The sequence below is a fragment of the Empidonax traillii genome, unplaced genomic scaffold, assembly GCF_003031625.1.
Source record: "Empidonax traillii isolate 1590-97213 ecotype Southwest subspecies unplaced genomic scaffold, ASM303162v1 scaffold503:size689781, whole genome shotgun sequence".
NCBI lineage: Eukaryota > Metazoa > Chordata > Aves > Passeriformes > Tyrannidae > Empidonax > Empidonax traillii.
Genome location: NW_020955696.1, coordinates 391,736 through 419,262, shown reverse-complemented (window position 1 = coordinate 419,262; position 27,527 = coordinate 391,736). Strand labels below are relative to the sequence as shown.

Below are 27,527 nucleotides of genomic sequence, written 5' to 3'. Positions count from 1 at the left end.
TCTTTTCACTTGTACACTTTGCCCTTGCGTGTTTTAGTTTAGATATTGATTTCACATGGATAAGTCATGAATCTGGGTCATACCCAGGAATTTGTAGCAGACTTTTACTCTTTCTCTTGTATTTCACTACATTGAGATGGTTAGTCTGAGGGATTTTGCGTTTTTGCCAAAATAGGAGTCTCCACTATTTTATCCTTCTGCATTTCATTTAAGTTAGATGCAAGGCTTTAATTTTGTCTGATATTTTTTGCAACAGTAACTCCCTCCCTAGGTATCTGTACTATTCATCTATTCATCTAATCTAAGCTATTGACCTTGTTATGCTAAACCCAACAAGATAGTAGTTGTGTAGTTGTGTGATTGAGTAAGTTTTTCTAACATGTGGCCTGACTCCAATCAGATCCTTTGTGCCTGTCTTTGTGAAATGCCTATAGTACTATCATTTAAATGGCTCAGAAATACTCTCCTGGCCCCCTCCACTTGGCATGCTCCTCTGCTGAACTTCCAGACCAGCTGTGTCTGCCAGAGTAAGCGTGAGACTCCTACAGCTGGGTACCAACTTTGTGCAGTGCCACGGGCTCTCTGTGTGTGCCATGCCTCAGAGGCAGCAGTGCTATGTCCCATAAAACAGCATTTATTTTAAGTTGTGGAATGGGCAAGAGGCCATGATACACCAGGGGAGAACACTATTTTGTATAGCCATACACACTCAGCTCTGTTGTTTACCCCAAAGAAGAACACCTTTATCTGTGACCCCACACGCCAGACAAACTCCTGACACATGTCCCGGTATGAAACAGCAAATAGGCAAGGCTGCCTTTCACTTTACATGGTTTTCTTCCTCTTACAGGATTTTCTTCTCCTCCTGGACTGAAAGCTCAGGGCATACCACCACAGATTCAAAAATGGACACAGGCTTACTCTGCCTATGCCAGTTTCTTCTGATTTGCCCCAGCTCTGACCAAATTTTAGAGTCACTCATTTTGCTGTTCTACTTCTTTCCAACACATCCATTTTTTCAGTGTTTAGACTACTTAAGTTGTGAAACTGGTCCTATATTTAGAATTATGATTTAAACTGCTTTTATTACATGCAATTGTTGTACACTGAGGAAGCACTAGTTGGGTTTTTTATAACGCTTCAGCAGTATTATCTCTGAAGGGTATTAAAATGTGCACTTGGCTACATTTATGATGTTTAATTGAACTTTTATTAGGTTTTTTTAATGTATCCTCATAAAGCACCATACGACAGTAAGAAATAACGTACAAGCGGTAGATTATGTAAATGAAGCAGAAAATGCTATAGTTTAATATTTAGTTCAGATAAAATATAAAAATTAGATGAAAAATGTGGGTTTGAATTCAGTTATAATTAAAATTGTATATTGGAGTCTAACCTACACCGTACTCTGTAAATACAACTGGTTGCTCTGAGTTCCAAGGAGATTATTTTGCAGTAGATACTGATAAATTACTGTACAAAGTAAGGCTTTTATTGATTTACTTTGTTTGATTCTCTTCCCTTTATTTTACTGCATGAGTTTACATTTTTGCAATTATCTGCTAAACTGGAGTAAATTAAATTCAGAGAAGACAGCAAATGACAAAGGGGGCAGAGATGCACTGTAATGGCATGGAGCTAAATAGGATGAGAGAAACACATACACACACAAAAGCATTTCACCTGGGTAATGGTAACACCACTCTTAGGAGCTCAACAGCCCGGAAACTCTGAAAGGCTGCTTCTGGGAGGGGAGTAATTACGATGCCCGCAGCCATCTCACCTCATGCTGGGATCCCGCACAACATAACAAGCAATGGAAATGCTGCCTTTCCCGCTGGTTTTCGACAGGCTCCCAGAGAAAGTGGTGCCAAGGCAAGTGAGAGAAATTCTGGACAGTAGCGGATTGTTTGATAAATTTCATCCTGGATTCAGCCACAGCCATGCTACTGAGGCTGCCCTTGTCAAAGTCATAAATGGTTTGAATGCCGCTGCTGAAAAGGAAGCCTGGCCTTGTTTGTACTATCAGATCTAGCCGTGGGGGGGTTATTCTGTAAAAGGCTGGATTCTGTTGCAGTGCCTAGGTGACTGGCTAGTGTTGACTGAGAATGCGTTGAAATGGTTCCAGCAGTACTTGATTGCTTTCCCCAATCATCGTAGTAGGGTAAATTCTCCTCAAGAGCAGCCAGTTTCACATAATGACACTTGATCCCAGGGAGAATTCACCAGCGGCCTGACTTAGTTGGCGCTGATGCTTTACACTCTTTCTCTTGCCTTTCAGAGAGATATATGAGATGCATTAGAGCAGTGTATTAGAACTCCTTTTTGGCTTTGTTGAAGAGGACTATATTTCTAAAAGCACCAACAATCAGATATTCAGAAACAAAAGACTTTCTTGTGCAGTCAAGACTACTAACAGAGATAAAACACATTTCTACCTGTTAATTTGAAGTCAGAATTCTTTTTTTTTTTTTTTTTTTTTTTAAAAGAGGTCTGAATTATCTTTGTAAGTCTGGAGTGACAGTGCTGATGTCAGTAGACTTGTAAATAACTTACAAGAAGAATTTGAATCAATTGTCTGAAAACCAGAAATCACTGAATAACATTCTTTGGGACTTCTGTTTACATTCATGACCAGTAAGCCCAACAAAGAGATTCCAGTGCTGCTTCTGCTCCTCATAGCCACTCCAGTTCAGCCAATATCCTGGTACCGTTTTAACCCTGTAGAAATTTTTCTATTCCCTCTCTTCTCAGGCTGTAGCAAGGCTGTGATCTGCAGGGGGTTTGCAAAGTTGAGACCAAAGACCTGAAAAGGGTTTTAACCACAGACCTTTCTGAGTCTCTTCAGTGGGAAAACAGATTTGCTTCTCCTCCAAATGCCTCTCATCAGTAGCACACAGTATCTGAAATTAGCATACAGTGAGATTGCCTGCAAATTTTTCAGTCTGAGATTATCACCAATGTAACTAAATAAGCCAAGCTACAGAGGAAATTTGGATGAACCTTCATGTTTGTAACAGGGATGGCTTCTTGGTCACCAAGTCACTGTAACTTCAGAGTCTATAACATCAGAATAAGATTAACAATTTTTTGTGACCTTCATAGATACAAAATGTGCAGTATGCAAAAGAGCTATCCTGAATAATTAATTTATGCATCAGTTTTCTCATGTGACTTCATACATCCACGAGCTGAGGCAACCTCTTATCTTCAAGAAGCCCATAGAAGAGGCGTTTTTTATATTTTTTCTACTTCATGGCATAATAATTTAAACTATTTTGATACTAAAATGATATAAGAAATTTATACAATGTACAAAACCATACATTGAATCTATAGGACATTTTAGCTTCCCATTTTCACCCAATGTGCACATTAGTTATCTGAATATAAAGGTTATTAAGATGTAGTGATAAATTGAAAAATGGTATTTCACAGATTGAATGAAGATACCAGAATTTGACTTGGCATGTTTATTAACACTATTGAAAAAGTTCTGTTTAAAAAGCTAATGGTTCTCTATTGATTTTACCCCAATGCATCTTAATTTCTGTTAGGCATCCCCTGATTTCTAAATCAGTTTTGTATTTTTCCCATGGAAATACCTAAACATTCATATGGAGAATATATATATGCTTTGTTTTAAAATAGCATTTTAATAGCTTCTCTTTTTTATATGAGACTTCACAAACAACAATTGGACTTAGTACAAGCTGATGACTTCGGTTTTTGTGTTACACTTAACCCACCCTGCAGCAGGGCCCTCAAAGCAGGCTTCTTGGTTCAGTAACATTCATGTTCGTGCTAATACCCCCATTGCTAATCATAACTTGGGAGAATAAAACCTGCTGCAAGTTGAAAATCATTTTACAATTAACTTATAAATAAGTCCACCATAATTACATTGTGTTATCTCACATTGGTTTTACAGCGTCTTGCCACGCTTCAAAGAAGGAAATTAGGCATACAGTGCTGGGTGATGTTTAGGACGGAATGTTGCAAAGGATGTATTTTAATGGCCTGAGTTTGAAAGGCTCAGGTAAAGGTTGATCCCTTTGAACATTTCAGATAGATGAGACCACTGGTTTGTTGCTCTGCCCTGCTTTGCTTTTCTGTACTTCATGGCAAACCATCTTACCTACGTCATTGCACAAGACAGAGATAGAACATTTTTTTAAAGAATTCGTTCTGTGTTTCTGAAAACACAGATATTTTTCTGTATCTAACTAACACTGTTTCATTGTGTAATATTTCATAATTGACCAAGACCAAATTCAAATTATTCTTATTATTAAGATAATATTAGCATCTTGTTGGGCACCGGAAGTATTTGCAGCTGCAGTAGGTTATGAAATCCTGGGACACAAACCTGTCTTTAGTCCCCTTGCTGACCTACTAAGTAGAGTAAACTGGGGTGAAATTTCACTCTGCAAAGAATAATATTTTATAGAAAAATGGAACAAAGTAACTGTTTTTCATATCAACAAGTTTTTTAGGACAGCAGTCATTCTAAATTAGCCAGACTTTGAATTTCATTTCCATCTAGTTATATTTAGCCTTTCTTCTCTTCAAAATAAGGTTGACTAACCTTCTCTGATACAATTAAATGTCCTTAAAACAGTATGCACATCAGTAGAAAGAAACAGACAAAGTAAACACACTACCAAATAGCCTTGTGTTTTTAAGGAAGTTATGTGGCTATCCTCTTCTGTCAATTGGCTCCTCTGTGCCCCCACTGATCTCAGTTATGAATCTGAGTATTTTCTTACTGCTATAAGCAAGAATATTCTACTCACCCATTCCTCTGACTTCACTTTTTAGATCTGCATGTTCTCTGGGTGACACAAAACATTTTGTTAAACACACGTGCAGAGAAATCCCGATTTCAAGAAAAAAAAACTACTTACAAATGTGGACTGGTTTGGACTGGGATAGAATAAATTTTCTTTGTAATATCTGCTGTAGTGCTCTGTATTAGATCCATAACCAAAACAGTGTTGATAATACAGAGATGCTTTAGTATTGTTGAGCAGCACTCGCACAACAAGGCCTTTTCTGCCTCTCACCCCACCACACCAAGCAGGCTGGGAGTGCACAAGGAGTTGGGAGGGGATACAGCTGGGAGAACTGACCCCAGCTGACCACACCATATGGTGTCATGCTCAGCCAGAAAGAGCTGGGGGAGGAAAGAGAACAGGGGGTCGTTCAGAGTGATGGCATTTATCTGCCCAAGTCACTGCTAAGCACATTGAAGCTCTGCTTTCCGTAAGATGGCCTTTGTCTCAGTGCACAAGTTTTCTTACTTTTACTCTTCTACGCTTTTACTCTTTTGATTCTCTCCCCCATCCCACTGGAGGGACATGAGTGATTAGCTGTGTGGAGCTGAGCTGCCTATCGGAGTTAACGTACAACAGATTGCTGAGTGGCAATAATACTGTATCGTTTACAACACCAAGCACTTAAAAGCATGAATGGTAAAAACATCAGAACTCAGACTACTCAGGAATATCTCATTTTCTTTAGATAAGGACAAAGGTATGATACTCTAACCAATACTGAGAAAACTGTTTTGCAAGGCAAAACTTCCCTCTCTGAGAGAGAGGAAGATGTGGCATTAACTACAGTATAAGCTGAGAAGAACCAGGACAAGTTTTAGCTGAGTAGAGAAAGAAGGAGGTCACCTCCCACGTATATGAGACTGGAAGAATCTGCAGGGTCAGGAAAAGTGAAGACTTTTATGAGAGGCAACAACTACAGATGCAAGGTTACAGTCTGAAATGACCTGGCAAATGGCTGTTCTCCACAATGACTGAGAAAGGTGCCATTAGGAGAGCTTGTAAGAGGAGATGACAAAATTTGCTTCAGCCACAAGGAGTTCACTAAGGTGGTGTGACAAGGAGACATCAGTTTGTTTTCAGTTTGAATGGGAGTGGATAAATCTGGATCACAAATGGACTTGTGAATTTCAGGACAGAGAGAGGAATTGAATTTGTGCCCTGCAGGTCAGATAGGTTCAGGAAGAGATGGAATTTCCAAGATCTGTTTGAGGAGAAATCAATGGAGAAATTGGCACTAGGAACACCAACGGATTGGCAGCAGGCAGCCCAGCACTGAGTCAGAGATGAACTCCAGGCAGCAAAAGTAAACAGCGCTCTCAGCATGCTTACAGATAAGAGGGAGAAGAGTGAGAGGGTAGCTGTGGAGGCAAGCAGGTTCAATGTGTGTTTTCAAAGTGGAGAGATTAAACACACACTTGTTTTGAGAGGAGGGTGAAGCCAAGGCAAATAACAATGTACAGAGAGGAATAGAAAAAGAGGTAAGCAGGCACCAGGGAGAAGACAGAATATCTTGTTCCGCTTAATGCTTATATCCGTTTTGCAGATCAGAACTGCACTAATTTGGGAAGCAGTTTATATAATCCATAAAAATGCATTTTATTAGCTTCTTTTTTTTTTTACTTTGAATCACTGACTTCTAAAGAATGAGAACAGCCATAAATGCTATTGTCTCCACAGGCAGCAATTTGAAAATAGAAGATCCGTGGCTACACGATAAGTTTATTTTGTTCATAAAAAATATTTGCAAATCAGGTTTAAAATAAGGAAAAAATAGCTTTAAAATATTCTGCACTTCAGAAAATAATAAAATGTCTTCTTATTTTCCCCTGGTAGGCCACGCAATGCAGATTACTTTATGCAGGAAGCTAAACGGAAGAAGCATAAAGCAGATGCAATGGTGAGAACATTTTCTTTCCAGTTACATTGCTGCAAATTATTTTTGTATGCACTTTCTTCATCAGCGCAGTATTGCTGGGGTAATTATAAAATCTATTATAAGGATGGCTAGGCTTGTTAAATTAAGAAATGTTTATATAATCAAATGTTCATAGCCCAGTAAACTATGACTTAACAAATAATGACTTACTGAGATAAAGGCCTGGATAAATAAAACTTTCCGTTTATCCCTTTGCTTTAATTAGTAACTATAGTAATGGAGGCTGTGTAAGGGATCCACATACCTATCTTCTCAGTTTAAGTAGCTGACTAGGTCCTATAATTGCATCCCCAAATCTGATCTGGTGGCTTTTTTTAAAAGAGTTTTGGCTCTTCAGTGCCAGAAGAACCCTGGTTTCGTGGCAGATGTTTTCTGGACATAATCAGAAGCACACAAGGAATCTGTGCAACCCTAGAGGAACACCTAGCACACAAAGTTCTGTTGCAACAGACAGATTCTTGGCTCTGGCTTTGTCTAAAAATGTAGCCAGCATGAAAAAGGGGAATCTGAGATTATATGGAGCACGAAACTTGTCTTTCCAAACAGATCGGTGCAACAAAGTATACAGGGCTCCAGGAGAGCTCTGCTTAGCTGTCCTTCAGCTTTCTCCAAGGCTGTGTTCTCCAGCACCACGGATAAGCCAGTGACATGAGGTCTCTGGGATGGCAGTATATGGAGTGGAACCCTGCATTAGTGTGGCTCTCTTGCAGGTGGGAGTAGCTGCCTTCTCACCTTGCTCTGTCAGACAGACACTCTGCTGTCAGAGCATCAGGAAAGAAGAAAGGTGGCTCAGAACCTCTGTTTCTTCATCTCTTTTTTTCTCAGCTGTGCAGAATGTAAAAAGGCCATGGAAGCAGAAGCAGGCCCTTAATTTAGGACACTAACACCGAGTTTTACACTCTACCTGAGTTTATTAGCACGAATTTCCATGGTTTATTCAGTTCCATATTACTTTAAAGTGAGTCTTAAATCAGAAAATATTGTGGAGAAGTACAAATAGTGCCTTTTAGTGTGTTGCTTTAAACAGAATGGAAAAGATCACTTAATATGCAAAGGAAATTCTTAGCCTGGAGAGAAATGTTTTTATGGTAGACTCCCAGAAAAAGGAGTTGCAAGCATTATTCTCTGCTCTGCCAGAAGTTTCCTGCAGAAAGTCACCTAGACACAGTTCGAATAGCCTCCTATCAGTATTAGGTGGTTGAAATATCCTCCACGTTCAGCTTCCCTATACAGTGGACCAGCACCTTACTTACATCTTGTGATTGCCCTTTGCAGGTACTTCCAATTTCCCTCTCTGGATGTGTAGGCATCCCAGAGGAAATGCCATATTGCCAAAGTGCCTTCAGGCACTTTGAATCACCTTGCTGGGCTCAATACCACCTACTTTGGCACTGCATTACTTAACACAGGCACTTAGAGTGAGCAGCCTGAAAATCTCTCTAAGTCTCTCTGCTCCTCAGTCCCCCATCTGTGAAATTGGGATAATAGCACTTCCACCCGCACTGGAGCATCAGGGAGAGAAATACAATAAAAAGTTTGTGAAGTTCTCCGGTATGATCGCAATGGGAGTCATATAAGAACCTAAAATAGATTGAAGCCAGTGTGCCATTCCGAAGTTGCTATTTAAAAATCTTTATCCCTTGGAAAAGAATAAGGTCCATTAACCTTTCACTGTGTGCATCAGATTTCAGCCAAATACATCCAGTCCATTAATGGGCTTTATGTACCGCAGGAGTTCTGACTGAAGGAGAAAGAAGTCAGGACAGAGAGGTTTTAGTGTGATTCTCCTTTCACACCAAAAATGAAATTCTGAGAGCAGATAAGTGGTATGTAAGTGCACACATATGGGCATTATGTGCATATTTGCATATACACTGTCACTGAGAACATATATACGCACATATATATGCCTATAAGCACACAAATACACACACGGAGTCAAAGAAGTACCAAAAATAGGAGAAAAAATGGGACAAGGAAGGAGGATTAGAAGATGCCGAGGGAGCAACATATCCTCCTGAAAGAGGAGGATACAGAAAGCAAATTCCTGACAAGAGGAGAGCAGTGCTGAAAATGGTAGGGATAAAGAAGACAGGATAACAGAGATAAGCCTTTGTATATGAGTTAGTAGTCAAAGGATTTAATTCTCTTAGTTCAGAGTTTCATTTACCTTTCTTTGTTGGGTGACAAAAAATTGCATCTGCAAAGATGTGTGAAACCCTTTTTAATGAAAGCTTGAACAAAAGGCCTGATGAGTTTGTGGAATTTCCAGCACTGGAAGAGCTTTGACAAGCACTTGTCAGGAATGTCCTAGGCAGACCTGATCCTTCTTTGGACACAAAAGTGTTGAACAAATAATATCTCAGAGCTTTTTTCAGCTCTGCTTTCTGTATCTTCTGCATGATTTTCACTCATGCACAGGGTTTGATGGGTTTTAGCTTTCTCCCAGAAAAAATTGTGAATCTGAAGATATACCAACTTGTGTCAAGTTTACGATTTATGTTGAGAAAATCCCATGAAATGTAAGCACATCTTGATGATTACACTATTTCTCTTTGTCCTTATTTTTCCCCTCTAGGTGGAGAAGTTTGGAAAGGCACTGAATTATGCAGAAGCAGCGCTATCGTTTATTGAGTGTGGAAATGCAATGGAACAAGGCCCAATGGAATCTAAATCCCCTTATACCATGTATTCAGAAACAGTTGAACTCATCAGGTAGGAAAGGGAGGAGATGATCTCAGGGGTTACTCTGTGCAAACAGTCATATGTAATGTGTATGTATTATCTGTGATTTCTTTGGAAATTAAATCAGGAAACTCTGAAGAATAAAAAAAAAAATAAACAAACAAACAAACCAAAAAAAACCCCAACAACAACAACAACAACAACAAAAAAAAAAACGGCACCCAAATATTTTCATATTACTTGAGTTGCAAATTACTTCAAGAGTTTCATGATGTAAGTCCCAAGCTACTGAATAGAGAAAAATAGTAATCCATAACAACAAAACATTCTCCTGGAACAGTAGTTTGAAAAATGCTGCAATGTGTTTAAGATTGCTGTTTAAAGGTTACCTGAAAGAAGATGTCAACAGGGATAGAAAAATGAACACTCGAAGTCCACTTGGTGTGTATGCTCCTTATGTAGCCACTGGAGTCCCAGAAGCAGCCCAGCTCACCCTAAAGCCAAGTCCTACTTTTAGTCAACTTCATGGTTCTCCCAAACAGTACAGTGTAGAATTCTGTCCCATCCACAGTCCCTAAGAAGAAGATATGTCTCTAAAGTCCTTTTCTCCACTATAGTTGGTACTAACAGTTAACATTATTGGCAGTGCTGGTGGAGAAAGCAAAGGTCAAAATCATCCCAGCAGCTGAGGGACTCTCTGCAAGAGAGTGACACACTAGCAGAGGAAGTTGCACTGCCAGTGACCATGGCATCATTCCTCAGGACAGTCAACCATGCAGCTCTCATCAGGATTAAGTTCATAGGAAGTAACGTATTTTCATTTTTAATTATGTTCACAATGAATCAAAGCTTCTAAAACAAATGCATTATTTTGGACCTAGTGTTGATGCAAAGATTTTATTGCATGTTAATAATTCCACTTAGGGCTGTCTTCTGATGCATTTCAGTGGACTGAGGCCAGCTTTCTAACTAGGAGGTTATTGAACAAAATCAAATAGGTTTTTTTCTGTAAGAGAATAGTACATTCCATCTCTGCAATTCTTCTTTTTCCCATGTCTGCAATTCTTCTCTTCTTTTTTTTTCAGAAGGCAGAAAACTCTTTCTTTGTCTGCCCTGTCTTTTCTCGTAGTAGTAAATATATGATCCTAACTCTGGAAATGAATTTTGCTTGCAGATCCATAGCTTTCAATAATATGTGTAGCTGTGGTTGGGTTGTAGTGTGAATTGCTGTTGATCTCAGTTTCTGCAGCTCAGAAAAATAAGTGGTTTGCTAGGTATGCCTGTAGAAACAAAATGTTCATACTGAATTTTGGCACAGATATCAGGATTAAAGTCTGAAAGCAAAGGTAAGAAAAAAATCACAAGCAGCTAATTATGGGAAACAGGTATTTTTCTGGAAGTGAGCCCAGAAGCGCTCTGTGTGTTGTCCTAACCTTGTCTGTTGTTCAGGCATTCAGCTGGAAGCTGAGATTTCCAGAAACCAGTTTGTGATTGCATAGCACATACACTCTTGAAACAGCAGTGCTACCTCGGTGGATGTTTAATATTTATAGAATTTGAGTGTAATGTCATATGAGCAAAAATAGCTCTGAGCCACATGTTCCCCCTATGCTGTGCTCTGCTCGGAGGAGCAAATCTGGGTAGACACGCTCAGAACTGGCAGGGTGAGGTCAGCACCAGCTTCCAGGCAGGCTGTCTGCCTTCAAATGCTCTGAAAACCTTTCTGTGTGAACTCTGTGTAACTGGGTCTCCACAGCAGTGGAGGTTATTTTGGTAGGACAGTGTCACCTCAGCAGCTAGGCTCCCCTCTGGACTGATGGATGTTCAAGGGAGTTACTGCTGTTCAAAGACTGCAGGGAGGCAGGCTAATGGCAAAAGAGCTCTGAAACACAACCAGAAGAAACACATGTATGTCTGGTAACTTAAGCAAATATGTGTAAGGGGGCAGACCAAATTACATTGGCCAGCTTAGCTCTCTGATCAGTAATATAAAGCTGTCTATGTTAACTCATGTTGGCTTCTTCCCTTTTCCTTAAGGTATGCAGTGAGACTAAAAACCCACTCAGGCCCCAACGCCACGCCAGAAGACAAACAGCTGGCAGCATTATGGTCAGTAGATCAAGCTTTCCTCAAAAGGCTTCTTTTCTGCAGTGAGCCAGTTCTTGAAAATCAGATGCTGGACAAAGCCAGATAAAATTATGTTCTCTATTGAAATTAAGATAATACTTTCTGCTCTGGGAAGGTCCAGCCCTTGTATCACTATACCAGGTCTGCATTCTGTCTCTGTAAATAAGCAATTCATACTTATTTATTGACTGTGACAGGTTGGCTATGGTATGTCAGTCTAATTAATTTTTAAATGCCTGATGGTTTGTTGTTTTTATGAGTGATGTACTTTTGTACCAATAGCTCAGTAAGTTCTTTTGTGGTTGACACTTTAGGCTCAATAATCATAAATTATATTTATATTATATGGAGGGCAATATGGTGATGGGGATAATTAAGCCTCTTAGATTATCTACTAAATTGAGTTTTTTAGATATATATGTAAGCACCTTAGATTCTATAGGATGGTTGCTGATTGCTAGTAAAGTACTAGAATGTTATTAAAATCAAATTTTAATTTAATATCTATGTAGTTAATACATAAAATACCTATTACATGGTTAGTGATTCTCAGTAAGTGGACATTTACAATCAGCAAGTGTGTTTTTAACATCTATTAACCATCTGTTAAAAATCCAAATGAAATGCATCTTTAGCCTCCATAAATAAGGAACCCTAATTAATCATTTGTATAAAAAGGAACCGAAATATTCAGAGATACCTTTTTTTTTTTAATGCCCTTTCTCAGTCACTGGTTTGCTGTGTCATCGGCGGGCACACAGAATGCGTTAATGGTAACTGCTTTAAAAACGCTTAGGTGGGAAAATGACTAAAGAATGGTTAAAAACGAATATTTAAAGCCGTATTAGGAAGGCTTGCTGAGAACTGCTGGGGCGCTTCGGTGCGTGAGGAGCCACATCCAAATTCAGGGAGCTGCTGCATCTGTTTCAGCAGCAGAAAGGTCAGCGCGAGGGAAAGCAGACGGAGCCTTCTCTGGGCGATGAATGGCAATCTTAACTCACCGTCTGCCAGCCAGCAGATGAGCTGACACTATTTGCATATGTGCTGTACCTGTGAAGGTGACAGAGGGAGAGTGATGGTGGAGGCTGCGAGGCCGCCGCATCCCCCGGCTGCTCCCGGCGCCCGCCGGGCAGGCTGCCAGCCCGCCCCGCTCCCGGCCCCGCTTCTCCTGGGGAGACACTGTCCTCCAGCGGCCACAGCCGGGATTTCACCGCCCGCTCTCAGGACGGGAGCCAGGCAGGCTGAGCAACCCCTGGCTGGCACTGGTTTTTTTTCAGGAGCAATTTGCTAATTCGTGGGGTTCACTGAGGTTTGAGCAGCTCCAGGGCTCGGGGAGGTGGAGAGAGGTCTGCTCTTTCAAACTCAAGGCACCTTCTGCTGCTCCGGGTTGGCTCCAGGACTAAATACTGTTTTTAAAAATAAGGCCTCTGATGCTAAAGAAAAAGTAAAACGCACTAGGTTTTTGCTTTGAAAGTGGTGTTACTGTGGGGCATTGCCACGCTTGCTAATCCATTTGGATTTCTGTGTAGGGGTCACCCCTTACCTTCTGCTCTCCCTTCTATTCTAGTTACCGCTGCCTGGCTCTTCTGTACTGGAGGATGTTCCGACTCAAGAGAGACCACGCGGTCAAGTATTCGAAAGCGCTTATTGAGTATTTCAAGGTGCATCACTTATGGCATGGGTTTAGATCAATGTGTCATTACAGGGGATAGAGCGTTCTACTGAACAGTAGCTGTGCTGGGCTGAGTTTTCCCCTGTGAAGTCAGTGGAGTTTTACCATAGACTCCCATGGCAACACCTGATCTCTAGTCGGTTCTGCTGTCTTCACAAAGGCCCCTCTCTGAAAAATACCTACTGTGTCCCTTCACAAGGGATGATAAATTTATTTTACTAACAGTTACTTTCAGATTATTCTTGGTCAACTGTCCTGCTCTGTTGCGAATAGGTTTTGCAGATTTTGCTCTGAGAATCCCCTCCAGGATAAGACCTCCCACTGGACTACCTATAAGTTGAAGACTTTGATTTAGATCAGTCCTCAGAGGCAGGGCTTCCACTTAGCAGGATCAATAGGTAGGACAGTGCAGTGGGACCATCTTCTTACCCAAGCAACTGTCAAACAGCCCAAACTCCCACCCCTGTCTTCAGTGGGAGTTGTACAGAAGCATCAGAGGGCAAAAAGACCACCTGGCATGTACTTGACAGAGCATTGTTGGCTACTCCTTCCTACTTTGCCTCCCCTTCACTTGCTTCTGATTTTTCACTCTCTGCCAAGTCCAAACACTGATTATTTGAAAAAGACCAGAAGTCCCTCAAAGTATTTTAATATATTTTGACAGGCAACCTTTCCCTGGAAAGCACATCAAGAGCAAAACCTTCCAGGTGGAGCTCACCTAGCAGTCAATCCGTCCAGCATTTGATGTACAAACACAGAAATAAGCCTTTATCATCCTAATTTTTAAAAAAAGTATGAACTTACAAGTACTTTAAGACAAACTGCTTTGGGGGACCTGAACAGTCTTTGAACCCAGGGCTCATCTAGTGGGGTTTTTTTGCAGACTGAGGAATCTTGAAATGAAAAACATCCATCCTTTGACATTTTGTTAATAAAAAAATTCAAATACAAGCACGAATGCTCATGATCAGATTCTGAACACATGAAGACAGTGAAAGGCTTGACAGATCCGTTATTGTCAGATAGAAATTGAAGTCAGTGTAATTGCTTAAAAAATTTCACAAGATATATAATTCAACACGTTATGTTTCTCTAACAATGACTTGATTTCAGGGGAAAGAAATATGTGCCTATTACAGTACTTTATTTTTCTTTACCAGTTCAGAGAATAGCTGCATTAAGAACAGGATGGTCAGGCTCTCAGCCATGTGAGATGTCTCCTACTAGGAGGCAGAAACTGTTTCACAGAAAACATGAAATGGACTTACACTCTGCTGTAGTCAAGAAGAGCTTGGTTTGTTTCAGAGCTCCTGCTGATATAATGATAGCGTAGTTTCACATTAGAAAGTATTCTCACCTTTGAAAGTAAAAATGGGGAAAAAAAAATCCATTTGCTATAATTTTCCGTGGAAAACAAGCCAATTCTCCACTCCTTTCGTATTTGGTATCTAAAAGCTTTCAAAACCAAGTTACATGAAATGCTGACTGCATTAAGAACTTCCACATATATTATCAAAGAGAGATTTTAAACCTTGTCACACACATTTGCAGGGAAAATTAGACACACTTTTCCTTTAGAAAATAAAAAAAATATTATTTAAATCTCCTTTCAAGTGTTTTATTTCCATTATTAAAAAAACTAATGCAGCAGAGAATTCAAAAGAAGGCACAGATATTCAGGGGGCAGGCACATTTGAGAGTATAAAGAAACCAGGAGAATGGTTAGCAGTAGGCAAAGTGGGATAAGAGATGGTCCCTTACAGCATTACACTGCTTTGAATCCTTACCCCTACCTTTCTGGTGCAGAACTAAGATAAAGCTGGACAATACACCTAAAACATGGGAAAAAAAGGATGGGGGGGAAGTTGTACAGTAAGGCAGGGTGGGTTACATGTACAGTGGAAGTATCCTTGACTCCATTTCGATTTCCATATTTTCCTGCCTTTGGCTCTGTAAGTATACTCAGTTTCAATTACACTAGAAAGAGGAAGGCCAGTAGCTCTGTGACAGATCAGAAAAGAAAGGGGGAAAAGAAAAGAAACTATTCTACAGGAAGAACAAATGCCAAAGATTCCCATATTGGTTCTATTTAGGATGGTAAATGAAAACTCTTCCTTTTCTTCTCATACATTAGCCTTCCTGCCAAAAAACAAAACAAAACAAAACAAAACAAACAAACAAACAAAAAACACAAAACAAAACACCAAAAGCTCACTTTTCCTATCATTTACCTGGGACATGGAAGGCCAGTGTCAAAATTCAGGAAGAATGCCAGGGCACACATGTGATCACTGCTGAAAGACAGCCAGTATTGGGGGTGCACATGGAAGATATGGGAACCCAAGAGGCAGTTCAGAGGTTCAGAGGACATACCAAAACTGAGACAACAAACATATTTGAAGAGAGGCTCAGGAGATATGTCCAGCTTAGTGCAGAACAGATTAAGAGAGGATATAATCATGGTGCATATGGAAGTGGAACTGATAATACCAGGTGACATGCAGTTTTGCTGGCATTGGACCAACAAAATCCAAAAAGTTAGGAAAATCCACTGAAGTTAGGAAAATTCAATCTTAAAACTGAGAAACTGTGTCTGTTTTTCTAACTGTGAGGCCTGCAAAACACTAAAACAGGACACAGGAGAACAAGAAGAATAAATAGTGTCTTAGGATTTCTATATGGCTAGCTGTCCCTTTTAAAAAGAATAAAATAAAGTCCAAAAGTAATTTAGCTTCTTGTAAAAGCTCCATGATTGCTGGAAAACAGAAATTGCAGACTACACGCCCTGAGGAATTACTCCTAGCTTGAAATCCATGAACAACTGAAGCCCCTTGATTACCATTTTTCCTTCCTAAGCCATGAGAGACCAAGAGTTTCTGTACTGCTGTTACTGCCTGTAACTCCTGCAGTTTTCAACACCTGCAGCCTTGCATTTAAAACAATATCCATAAACAGGTCTCAAACTGCAGGACTTGGCCTGTTCTCCCATGGATGTCAAGAAGGGAAGGTTGTTCTCCAGCACACAATCACCTGCATGTATGGTTTCAGGGGAGAGTGCAAGGAGGTCACTTTCCTCTGAAGGATCAAAGCCTGGCCATTGCTGAATATAAGGCTGTGGATGGGACGGACTAGAAAAGTTTGGTTTCTTAGACTTCTGGTTTTTACATCCTTCAGTCTCACAGGCCCAGGATTAAATCAGTCACTGGACTTGGGAGAGGGGAGAAGTTTTTCCACAGGTCAAATGGGCAGGAACCTGCCAGTAAATTCCCCTCAGCTCTCCCAGGTTAACTACTAGAATCATTTTATATATCCAGTCCATTACTGCTGATAGCTGAATTTCTCCTGCTCTGTGTGTGCAGTGCTTGTACAAGGTGGTCTCTCCTCAAGCGATGAAATTCTTTAGTCTAAGGAAGTATATCAGATAAGAGTCTTAATGATTCTAGTATACACTAAATGTTCTAACGTCCCTTTCTGGGGGGGAATCCTTCAGCTAGGAAAACCACCGGTGTACACAGGCAGTCTCTTTGACCCTGTGAATGCTGCTGTGTTCAGACCAAGGGAAAACAGCTCAAGAGGAGAAATCATGAGGGAGATTCTTGAGCCTCGTGGTTAGAACAGCTGCCTGAGCTGAGGGAGCCTTGATTCACAACCCTGTGGTCAGCAAAGCTGAGCAGACTTGCAGTCTTGAAGGTCCTAAAGGAATGACATTTGTCACTGGGAGCAGGAGAGTGGGAGGAAAGCTTTCTGATTTTCTCCATCACAAGAAATTCCAGCCTAAACTTCACAGAGTCCTTACGGCACTTTTCTGAATTCCCAAGATTTCTGTGGAAAGGTTCCATTTCAGCTAATGTGTTTTCCTAATCAGCCCCTATCCCAGGATGTTTAATAGACTCTGATTCAAGTGTTCTGCAGCAATGCTTCATCACAACACCAAACTAGGCTGACTGGGTTTATTGCATCATGAGAAGCAATTGCCTCATTTTCGTTATATTTCTGTACTTTTATGCTCTTTAATGTTTTCATTTTGTAGTCTTATATAAATTATATGCATTGTGAATTACTCTTTCCTTCCAGAATTCATCAAAAGCTGCCCAGAACCCATCTCCTTGGGGTGCCAGTGGAAAGTAAGTTGCACAGAAACTTACCTCAGATTGGCAGTCAGAAATCATATTTTCTTACCTGCAGTATGTTCTGATACTCTGGTGGTTTTAATCCCAACACCTTTTAAATAACTGTATTAACATCTGTTTCCAGGAGCACAGGAACTCCATCACCTATGTCCCCCAACCCATCTCCAGTCAGCTCTGTAGGATCCCAGGGGAGCACAGGGGCCCCTTCCCCATCTCCTATCATCAGCATTCCTCAGCGCATTCATCAGATGGCCGCCAACCATGTCAGCATCACCAACAGCATCCTGCACAGCTATGACTACTGGGAGCTGGCTGACAACTTGGCCAAGGAAAACAGAGGTGAGCAAGGCAAGGCAATGGACTGTTTTAGAAGACTGTGACATGATTTGGGTCAGGAAAATAACTACTTTGATACGAAACCTGTCTGCAAAGTAGGGATGCAGAGGTGTTCTTCTCCTTCGGTCTGTTCATAGTCTGTTCCAAAGCAGCCCAAAAAGGCAATTTTGATACCTGTCTCACTCAGAAGAATGTAATTTTTTCCTTTATTTGGGTGGCCAGGACTTGTGACAGACAGGTCACAGACATTGCTGTGAGTATCACTCACTGCCATCTGTGTCATTCTGGAGAGAAAGAGCTTCTTGCCCCCAGAGTCATGGACCTGGATGGGATATATTTAGCCAGAGCATGTCAAAAAACAGGAGAACAATTTCTTTCTGCAGAAGAAATGAACAGCCACTCACCCTCTCCCCATCCAAAGCAGACACAAATGGCAGTGACACAAATCCCCCTTCAGTGCAAACTTCTCTTAGCTGGACTGGTTTCCATGAGCACATGCCTCAGCATCTGAGTTGATGGTAAATTATTCCCTGGTTTTCAGGATAATTTATGTATTTAGGCAGGGACAAGGGCAGGATTCAAGTCAAAACAGTACACCTAAGTGTAGGTGTGTATAAATGAATTGGGGGGCTCATCTCCCATTGCAGTTGATGGAGCTTTGATCAATACAAGCATCAGAGTTCAGAGTGCTGTTCAGTTCACCCTGAAGGGGAGACAGAGATATAATCCACGTGGCTAACCACAGCTGCCCAGTGCCATTTGAGGTGTCCGTACCTGCACCACCACTCTGTCTCCTGTGCATCCTATGTGAGATCTCCAGTCCAGGCTGCCTGAGAATATGGGCATTACATGCCTCTAAGCAGGCAACTGAACTGTGCATATCCATGGCATGGGGGTTTGAACTGGGTGATCTTTAAGGTCCTTTCCAACCCAAACCATTCTGTGATTCTAAGTGCCTAGGGTTTAGTTAGCCAAATTACTCCTTAGGCTGGGTTGACCATGTTGTACAGGCCTCTATTTCTCTGTCATGGTAGCTTAAATATCTAGCATATCACATATATATCATTAGACACTTGTGTGTAGACTTTTTGATTTAGTTGTCCCTAATCTCAGAATAAATCTTGCCCAGCATCTGTTTGCTTTATCAAGACTCAATGGAAATTAATGAAAAGCAAAGCTGAAGAACTGACTGTTTTGTTCTTTAAAAAGAAAATTGTTGTGCATCAGCCTGTAACATCATGAACCACGGCGCTTTAAAATTAATCTCACCAGCACTAAACTTTCATTCCCATGAAATGTTCAGCTTGACTCAATTTGCAAGAGAATAAAATCTATTAAAGGGTGACAAGTAGCAAATAAAGCTTCGCTCTTCTGATGCTGAATCTTTTTTTTTCCCTGCAGATTTTTTTAACGACTTGGATGCATTGATGGGACCTATCACCTTGCACAGCAGTATGGAGCATTTAGTTCAGTACACTCAGCAAGGACTTCACTGGGTGCGGAATAGTGCTCACTTGTCATAATGACTGCTTGCCATTCACATGGACAGTATACCTTTCATGGATAATTCAGTTATTCTGGACACTGTGCTACAGAAATAGTCAGCCACAGCATTGATCCAAACAAAGGTGAATATTTCTTCAATATCGCGTAAAATTTTTCTGACTGTAGACATGTATGTGTGCAGCAGTACAATATACAATGATGTCTCTTCAGAATTAATTGTTCTGTATGGCTTTCCAAGCATTTTCATACTCTAGAAATACTATAAAGAACTGATCTTGATGCACAAAACATACCCTTTCTATTCTTGTACTAAAAAACTCAAAAACCAAAATCTCATGGGTTGATTGAACCGAGTGCAATAAGCACAGATCCCTCTTCAGGAAAGCTCAGAATAGATTCTTAACTTTAAGCTTGTACTGGAATCCTGATGACTTCAGCAGAGCTTAAAAGCACATACACAAGTGCTTTCCTGAACTGGAATGAATGAGGGCAAATTATAGACGTGGAGAACTTTCACTGCGAGCATGGACACGTCACAGAAGGTTCAGTATTAATGTGCCATCTCCCTGTTACTTCTCCACTGGAGCACAAAGAGGAGTTTTGTAGCCCCATTAAGTCGGACAAAGACGGCATTCCTTCATGTGCAATAAGTTTCAACAAATTGCATGCATTTCTTTATCTCCTGTCTTTTTAAGTAACTTTACCTCCCGTTCAGTTCCTCACCAACAGTACAACCTACGCTATCAAGCAAAAGGCCTGAAAACAGATACACTGATAGCAAGAACTTAAAGGAGACAGGGGAAAATTGCATTTTGTTGCTGACAGTAAATAGATAATGAAAAAATATGGCAAAAAGCAATCCACTTAGGAAAGAAAATGTGTTAATTTCAGCTGCACACACACAGAGACAGATATTTATAACAGTTGTTCGCTTTGTATGGGAAGGCTTCATCCTGCAGATTTTGACTTTCGTATCTTTTTTATCTAGCAGAAGCTTGCAGCATTTTCTTCCAAGCTGTATGGGAGCATTACATGCAATTTCCTTTATCGGGAAGCTGAGTTTGCTCCTCATCAGGCTAAGAACTGTTTCCTATCATAATCCTCTCACTCTCCATGCATAATCCTCAACTAGGCTTTAACGCTTCTTGATTTATGGGATGTTTTCAGTTCCTGTTGACAGGCTGTGTTTTTCATGCCAGAAGAACTAATCCCACAATAATTGGAATTTAATTTGGGTCAGCTGAGGTCAAGGCCAGTTCATATCAACTGTGCTTCCATTTTTGTTAATTTTTCAGTGATTTTCACGTATTTGGGGGGGGTGGGTCTGTATCGGAAATACAATTTTTTTCCAATCAGATTTGCAGCCTTTACTCAAATCATCATCTCCAGTGACTTCCAACGGACTTGTTCTTATCCAAGTCATTAGTTGGACCCTCTTATTATTGTTTTCAAATCTAATTTATTTACATAGTAAGGAATGTGAATACAAAAGACACTTTAAATAGAAGATACAAGCAGAAGTAGGTACTGATATAAACGGTTGATTAAATGGTCCTTGCTGCCTTTTTTTTTCCTCCCCCACTTTTGAAGAGCTGCATTTTGAAGAAAGATACCAAACATGCAAAATGCAGCATTATTTCTCAGTACAGTGTCTTTGGTAGCACAGGCTGTATGTACCCCATGGTAAAGAGTGGGCTGGTGAGCACCCTGAGCCCCACAAGCTGTGATTTTGGTGAGGCTGCTTAGTGTAACTCCAGCTATTGCTCAGGCTCAGAGCCTTCACTGTGTTCTTTGGAGCAGCTCAGCAGGGTAGCTACCAAGGAACTGCTCAGCCCTGACACATCCTGGGACAATATTTATGTGCCCATCAGTGCTCAGATACTTCCCCCACAAGAGAAATTTTGAGCTCGGCTGTGGTCACCTCTTAGCATGGACTTGAGTGTTAGAGGGTGGCTGGTTCTAAGAGTGAACAAGTACATGCCTTTAAATGACAAAATACACAGCCTCTGAGTCCTCCTTTCACTCTTAACCCTGGCTGTTACCCACCCCAGAAGGAACACAGTTTGTTTCATCACAAGTATCATGGAGAACTTGATCGGTGCCTTTCTGTTTATCACTTGCCTGATCTCCAGCTGTGGAAGTCTGTCAGGATTTACTAGACTAGTAGCAACGGATTCTGTCAGCTGTCTCAATACCATATGAAGGTACTGTGGGATTTCTCCTTAGATCAGGAAAGTGAAATTCCAATTAGATTAGCTTTTGTTTTCTTTGATGGTGCCTATGATGTTTATCTTCCGAAAATTTTGGGGTTTTGGGAGCCCTATCTGCTATTTAATGTAGAGAAATTTTAGAAGTGACATATATTACTTGCCTTAAATGGAGTTTAGTTTTCTTGCACATGTGGCATTTGAGTTTCAAATATGGAACTTTGAAGCACGTTTATTTTACTAAGATCGGGATATTTTTATTAATCATGATGAACTCTTTATATGTATATGATATGTCAAGAAACTTCAAAGAAATGAAAGAACTAATGCTGTTCTGTTGTAACATTTCCAAATATTAAGGATCTCTTGCAGATGATTGTCCTTTCCTGTAGGTTGTTATTATATTGAATTAATTTGGCTGAATACCCACTGTTCCCATGGAAAAACACACTGGTTTTTACTGTTTGTGCAGGCATCATCTGGGTTGTCTGATGAGCATGCTGAGCCTTAATTTCAGGTGGTTCAACAGGATGAATGGATTAGAGGGTTTGGCTTTCTCTCCATAGGGTTTCTTGCAGCTATACTATTTTGGTGAGGTTATTTAGAATACTCTTCTGTTCAGCCTTTTGCCTGAAGGTTGTGGCTGATTAGATGACTGAATGTGGCATGGTGACAACAAACACTTTTATTTGATCTTCTTAGGGCCTGGTCTGGAAAAGTGCACGTGACTTTTAGGTCTGGTCCAGTTAAGCATACGCTCCACCTTAAGAACCTGAATAATATTAAGCACTTCACACTGAGTCACTCAGTGTGTTCTGGATAGGATCAGAGGAGACCGTCTTTCTTTGGGGTTCCATGAAAAACAATAACTCATTTTAATCTATTGCAAAAGTCCGGGAATATGCAAGCTTCTTTGTGCCGTAGCAATGTTCAGGTTCGTTTTGAGAAAGTAAGAAGTCATTCTGTACAAATCCATAAGAATCACAGAATCACAGAATATGCTGAGTTTGAAAGGACCCACAAGGATAATCGAGTCCAACTCTTAGCCCTGCACAGGACACCCCAAGAATCACACCATGTGTCTGAAAGCATCGTCCAAATGCTTCTTGAGCTCTGTCAGGCTTGGTGCTGTGACCACTTCCCTGGGCAGCCTGTTCCAATGCTCAACAGGGTGAAAAGACCTTTTCCTGATATGCAACCTAAACTTCCCCTGACTCAGCTTCATGCCATTTCCTCAAGTCCTGACACTGGTCACAGGAGTGAAGAGATCAATACCTGCACCTCAAAGTCCCTTCATGAGGATGTTGAAGACCACAATGAGGTCTCCCCTCAGTCTCCTCTTCTCAAGATCATGCCTGTAGGGAAGAGTTTGCTTACAAACAGAGGCTCCTGAAGCAGTAAGGGTTGGTAAAGAAATGGATTCAAAGGAACCATGTGTTGCAGGTGGATGTGACAAATGCAGAACAGCCTATAGGATCCTCACAGAGAGCAAGATCATACAGACCCCTTGGCCTTAATCCTTTACAGTATTCCATGGTGGCATGAGAGACAGGTAAGAGCAAAGCATATGCAGAAGTTCAAGTGTGGTCAAAAGTCAGACATGTCCTCCCTGCCACATGACAGGATACCCAAACCCCTGGTTTGCCTATTCCTTTTGTCCAAATACCACAGGGGTGCAAAGGAAGAGATTATGGTGAACAGAGGACCATAGGTAAAGGAGGTTAAGAAGATCAAGCCCTTAGTGTAGATACACCTATGTATATACTGTAAATCTAAATAGTAATAAAAGTCACTTGGCATGAAGGATATGACTAGTGCCTACCATTGATCATCAAGTACTCATCACTGAGCAGCCATATCACCTCAGAAGTGCAGTAGCTGTTGTCAAAATAATTTGTGTAGCTAATTAATTTATACGAAATGCACCTTTGGGACTGTGCCATAGTATCTCTTTTGTAATACAAATGTTCAACCATTTTTCATGGCTACTGATTCAAATCTACATCACTGAAATGTCAGGATATCTTTTCTTCCCTAGATGAGAACATATACTTAGACCTGGCTAATCTGTACTTAGTTTATCTACCCAAGAGACTTTAGTAGTCACTAGCCTTAATGCATGTACAGTATATACTATTCACTGACTTAGTAGTAGTTTTTAATCCAAATGAAATTGGAATTTGCAAAATGACTTGGATTAATGGCGTCTGCCTAAGAGATCCTGCAGATGTGACATTAAATGATTCATGATTTTAGGCAGGAAAGGTTGAATTTTATGTAAATATCAGTGGATGAATTCCTTGATCTTTTTACTAGAAGATTTTTTAAAATTAAAAGATTGTTAAAGCAATAGGTTTTTTAACCCTCCTAAATTTTCTGGTGGGTCATGAGTTCATGGTAAAAGCTATATTAAGAACATCTCCCTCTGCAATATGCCTTGCCTTTACATAATCCTCTTAATGCTTAACATGTCAGAAAGAAATGTTTCTTTTTCACAGCGATATCAACATTTCCCTCTCCCATTCAGGGAGAATCCTGAAACTACAGAATAAAATCTCCTGGCACAATAGAAATATACACAATGCTTGAAGAATATGGACTTGTTAAGGTAACAACCGAAGTTTGGCTGGTGCAGATCTCACATGCCTCTCATTTTGGTATATTTTTGTTAGCATTTACATCACATATTCAAACACATCATGTTTTAAACTAAGGAATTAGTCCAATTTTTTTGTCTTAAAAAGGCCTGGTTGGTCTGACTGGTATCATAATTATAATTTTTAATTAGCTTATATACTGTGCACCAAGAGCTGGGAAGGCATGTAACCATAGAAAGATTTGTCAAAATGCTTTCAGAAAAGCATTTGGATAATCTTCTGTTTAGTCTGTCTCAAAAAATGCAGAACAACATCTCTCAGCCAATATAGTTAGCATGAAAATTTGGCTACTTTAATGTGTCTCATAAAGCTGCCGTTTGCCCTCAGTAAGGCCAAGACTCCATTTCCAGCATCACTGGTTGCTGTGCTGTAAATTGCTCATAAGGTTAATTAACAAACTGAGAAAGTCACTTCAGACCCTGTTTGTGCTAACCTGACTAAAGCTACATAGAGGAAAAACACTAAGATTTAGAGCATCCAGGGCTCTGTTGTTCTTTCAGAAGACCGGTTTTCCTCAGTGAGTCAGGTGGGATCCAGCTGGGGCTTCTTCTTTAAGTAATTGCTCTCCCTCCATTTGCTGTCAGGCTCTGTTGCTCTTGGTAGCCCACAAGTATACCTGCACTTTCAGAGGTGTTTGCTCCTTTGGCAGTGCAAGCTACCCTTTCAAACAGGGTGCTGGAGCACAGAGCAAGTTGCATAAAAGGCCTTGCTTTTGCCCCCTAAACCAGCAGCAAATACAGCAAGGCTCCCTTGCTTTTTCAATCTGTGGACTTGAATCTCATGCATTGTAGCTTGAAGAACAGCCTCATCCCTCCTGCCCTTGAAGGATTCCAGAGGGTCCAAGGAAAATAACAGAATTAGGGGGGAAAAAAGGGGGATTTCCTCTGTCCCAAGGCACTTATTCCTTTTTTGGGAGTGAATATAGTGAACAGCATGGATGATAAGGCACTCAGGTCTCATGTTTCTCATATGTACCAACACGGGGATACTTAACACTTATCTGCCTCATAAGGCTTTATGAAAATTAATTAATGTTTGCAAATCACTTTGTATCCTCAGAAGGAAAGTGCTGTAGAAGAGCTATGGAAAAAAGTGCTAAGTACACTGGATGAATTTTGCCCCTGAGTCCAGAGCTACAAGACCCTCAAAATCCTTAAGTACCGTGTAAGCTCTTGATGTAAGCACTAGAGTGAATAAAACTTCTGCTTAGTGCTGAGGGGAGTCACAGCCTAGGTGAAATTGCCATTCCCATAGTATCTATAACTTTGATCCTGGTAGAGAGCAAGAATTACAACCATACATAAGGGGACAAACAGCGTAGGTTAGCCAAGTGCTGCATGGCCATCAAAGAATTTCACATCTTTTTATGGCTTTCAGCACTTTGTATTTCTGCAGAAGAAATTTGTACTAAGTGCGTTTCTCATAACAGCCAAAGAAGTGTTCAAATATTTGTTATTCCAAATGCAGCTTCAAATAACTTCAAATCAATGGAAATTTTCTCTTAGAATGGTGCACTGCAGAGAGAACTAGTTGCTTAACAAAACATTAAAAAAAGGTCTTTCTCTCATAAGAAAATATGTGTCTGATGCACATTACGAGTATCTGAACTGGGAAGTCAGAGATGCGCTGGGAGCACAATATGGTAGTTACCTTCCCAAATCACACCATTGTTAGCCAGCATCCCCAGGTCAAACTCCCAGCTCTGTTCTGACACACTACACCTAAAAGTCATCAATAAAGCACTTCACCAACGATTCAACACCAGCTGAATCAACAAAATGTTTCTATTGCTGTTCATGTTATTCAGTCAATACTAACAAGTCCTTTCTTAGCACTAGATACCTTTTCTCTGCCAGTTGGCATTCTTAGATATGGAATTCTCACCCTGTCAACAGACATCGAAGGCAACACTTCCTGCAGGAACAAGTTAGATATACGTGATGATTACCAAAGGACAGGTCCTTCTTATTCTTTTTCTCAATTCCATTTTGGAATATATTTCTATTGAAAAAGGTTATTTTCATTTGCAGTTTAGATTTATCATAGAATATTACATGGGTTTGGGTTGAAAGGCACCTAGTTCCAGCCCCTCTGCCATGGACAGGGTCACCTTCCACCAGACCAGGTTGTTCAAAGCCCCATCCAACCTGGCCCTCAACGCTTCCACATATGTGGCATTCACAACTTCTCTGGGCAACCTGTTCCAGTGCCTCACCATCCTCATTGTAAAAAATTTCTTCCTTAGATCTAATCTAAATCTAACCTTTTTCAGTTGAACACTGTTGCCCCTTGTCCTGTCACTACAGGCCTTGGTAAAAAATCTTTCTCCAGCCTTCTTATAAACTCCCTTTTTGTATGAAAAGACCACAGTAAGATCTCCCCAGAACCTGCTCTTCTCCAGGCTGAACAAGTCCTGCTCCCTCAGCCTGTCTTTGTAGAAGAAGAGCTCCAGCCCTCTGATCATCTTCATGGCCTCCTCCGGACCTGCTCCAGCAGATCCATGTGTTTCCCATACGGAGGACCCAGAGCTGGACACGGTACTCCAGGTGGGGTCTCATGACAGCAGAGTAGAGGGGGAAAGTCACTTCCCTCAACCTGCTGGTCATGCTTTCTTGGCCTTCTGGGCTGCAAGTGCACATTGCTGGCTCGAGTCCAGCCTCTCATCCACTAGCACCCCCAAGTATTTCTCAGCAGGGCTGCTCTCAATCAGTACATCCCTCGTCTGTATTGACATTGGACTAACACAGATGCGGGACCTTCTGCTTGGCCTTATTGGACCTCATGAGGTTCACATGAGCCCTTTCCTTAAGTCTGTCGAGGTCCCTTTGGGGATCATCCTGCAGTTCTAAACATCCTCAACTCCATCTCCCAGCCTGGGCTTGTGACATGCAGGAGAGTTGAAATTAGTCACAGGAAAAAGGTGAAAGTCAGTGCAGAGCTAATCCAAGCAGCTCAGGACTTTTCTTCTTTCTTCTCATTCCCACCCCACCTGTGGGACTGGCAACCACCTCATCCCATTTTTCCTAGCAAGAGAATTCAGTTCCCTCTTGAGGAAGAGACAGTGGGTGCTGATGACTGCATGCACAATTTCTGACAGCTCTTCTCCTCTGCCTGGAAAGGCAGCAGATGGGAGAGACCATTAACCTGGGGAATGTGTTGGTGACTCAAATACCTTGTGTGAAACAGAAGTGCAGCTGGAGAGGTTCCAGCAGCATCTCCAGGCCCAGCACCTTGGCCTGACATTGTGTTCCCGATCTGCTTAAGTAAGCATTGCCATTTTATGGCCCCGCAGCAGAACAAGCAGGAGCTGTTGGTCTCACACCTGTGCAATGACCTTCTTTAGGCCATTGAGGATAAAAAATCAGCCTTGTTAAGTAGGAAAATAGGGTGAAATGGGAGAGAGAAAAGATCCTGATTTAAACACAAAAGT

General features: G+C 40.9%; 1 protein-coding gene across 1 annotated transcript in view; it reads left to right on the top strand.

The window, feature by feature from the left end:
- AFF3 (AF4/FMR2 family member 3) overlaps window positions 1-22,491 on the top strand; it is a 273,032-nt gene extending 250,541 nt beyond the window's left edge. The window contains exons 14-21 of the mRNA XM_027896601.1: window positions 6,675-6,738; window positions 9,356-9,492; window positions 11,500-11,571; window positions 13,157-13,250; window positions 17,336-17,385; window positions 17,516-17,730; window positions 19,129-19,355; window positions 19,949-22,491. Of these exons, the coding sequence (XP_027752402.1) occupies window positions 6,675-6,738; window positions 9,356-9,492; window positions 11,500-11,571; window positions 13,157-13,250; window positions 17,336-17,385; window positions 17,516-17,730; window positions 19,129-19,250 (754 nt within the window). The 3' untranslated portion in view covers window positions 19,251-19,355; window positions 19,949-22,491. The remainder of the gene's footprint in view (window positions 1-6,674; window positions 6,739-9,355; window positions 9,493-11,499; window positions 11,572-13,156; window positions 13,251-17,335; window positions 17,386-17,515; window positions 17,731-19,128; window positions 19,356-19,948) is intronic.
- Window positions 22,492-27,527: the final 5,036 nt, after the last annotated feature.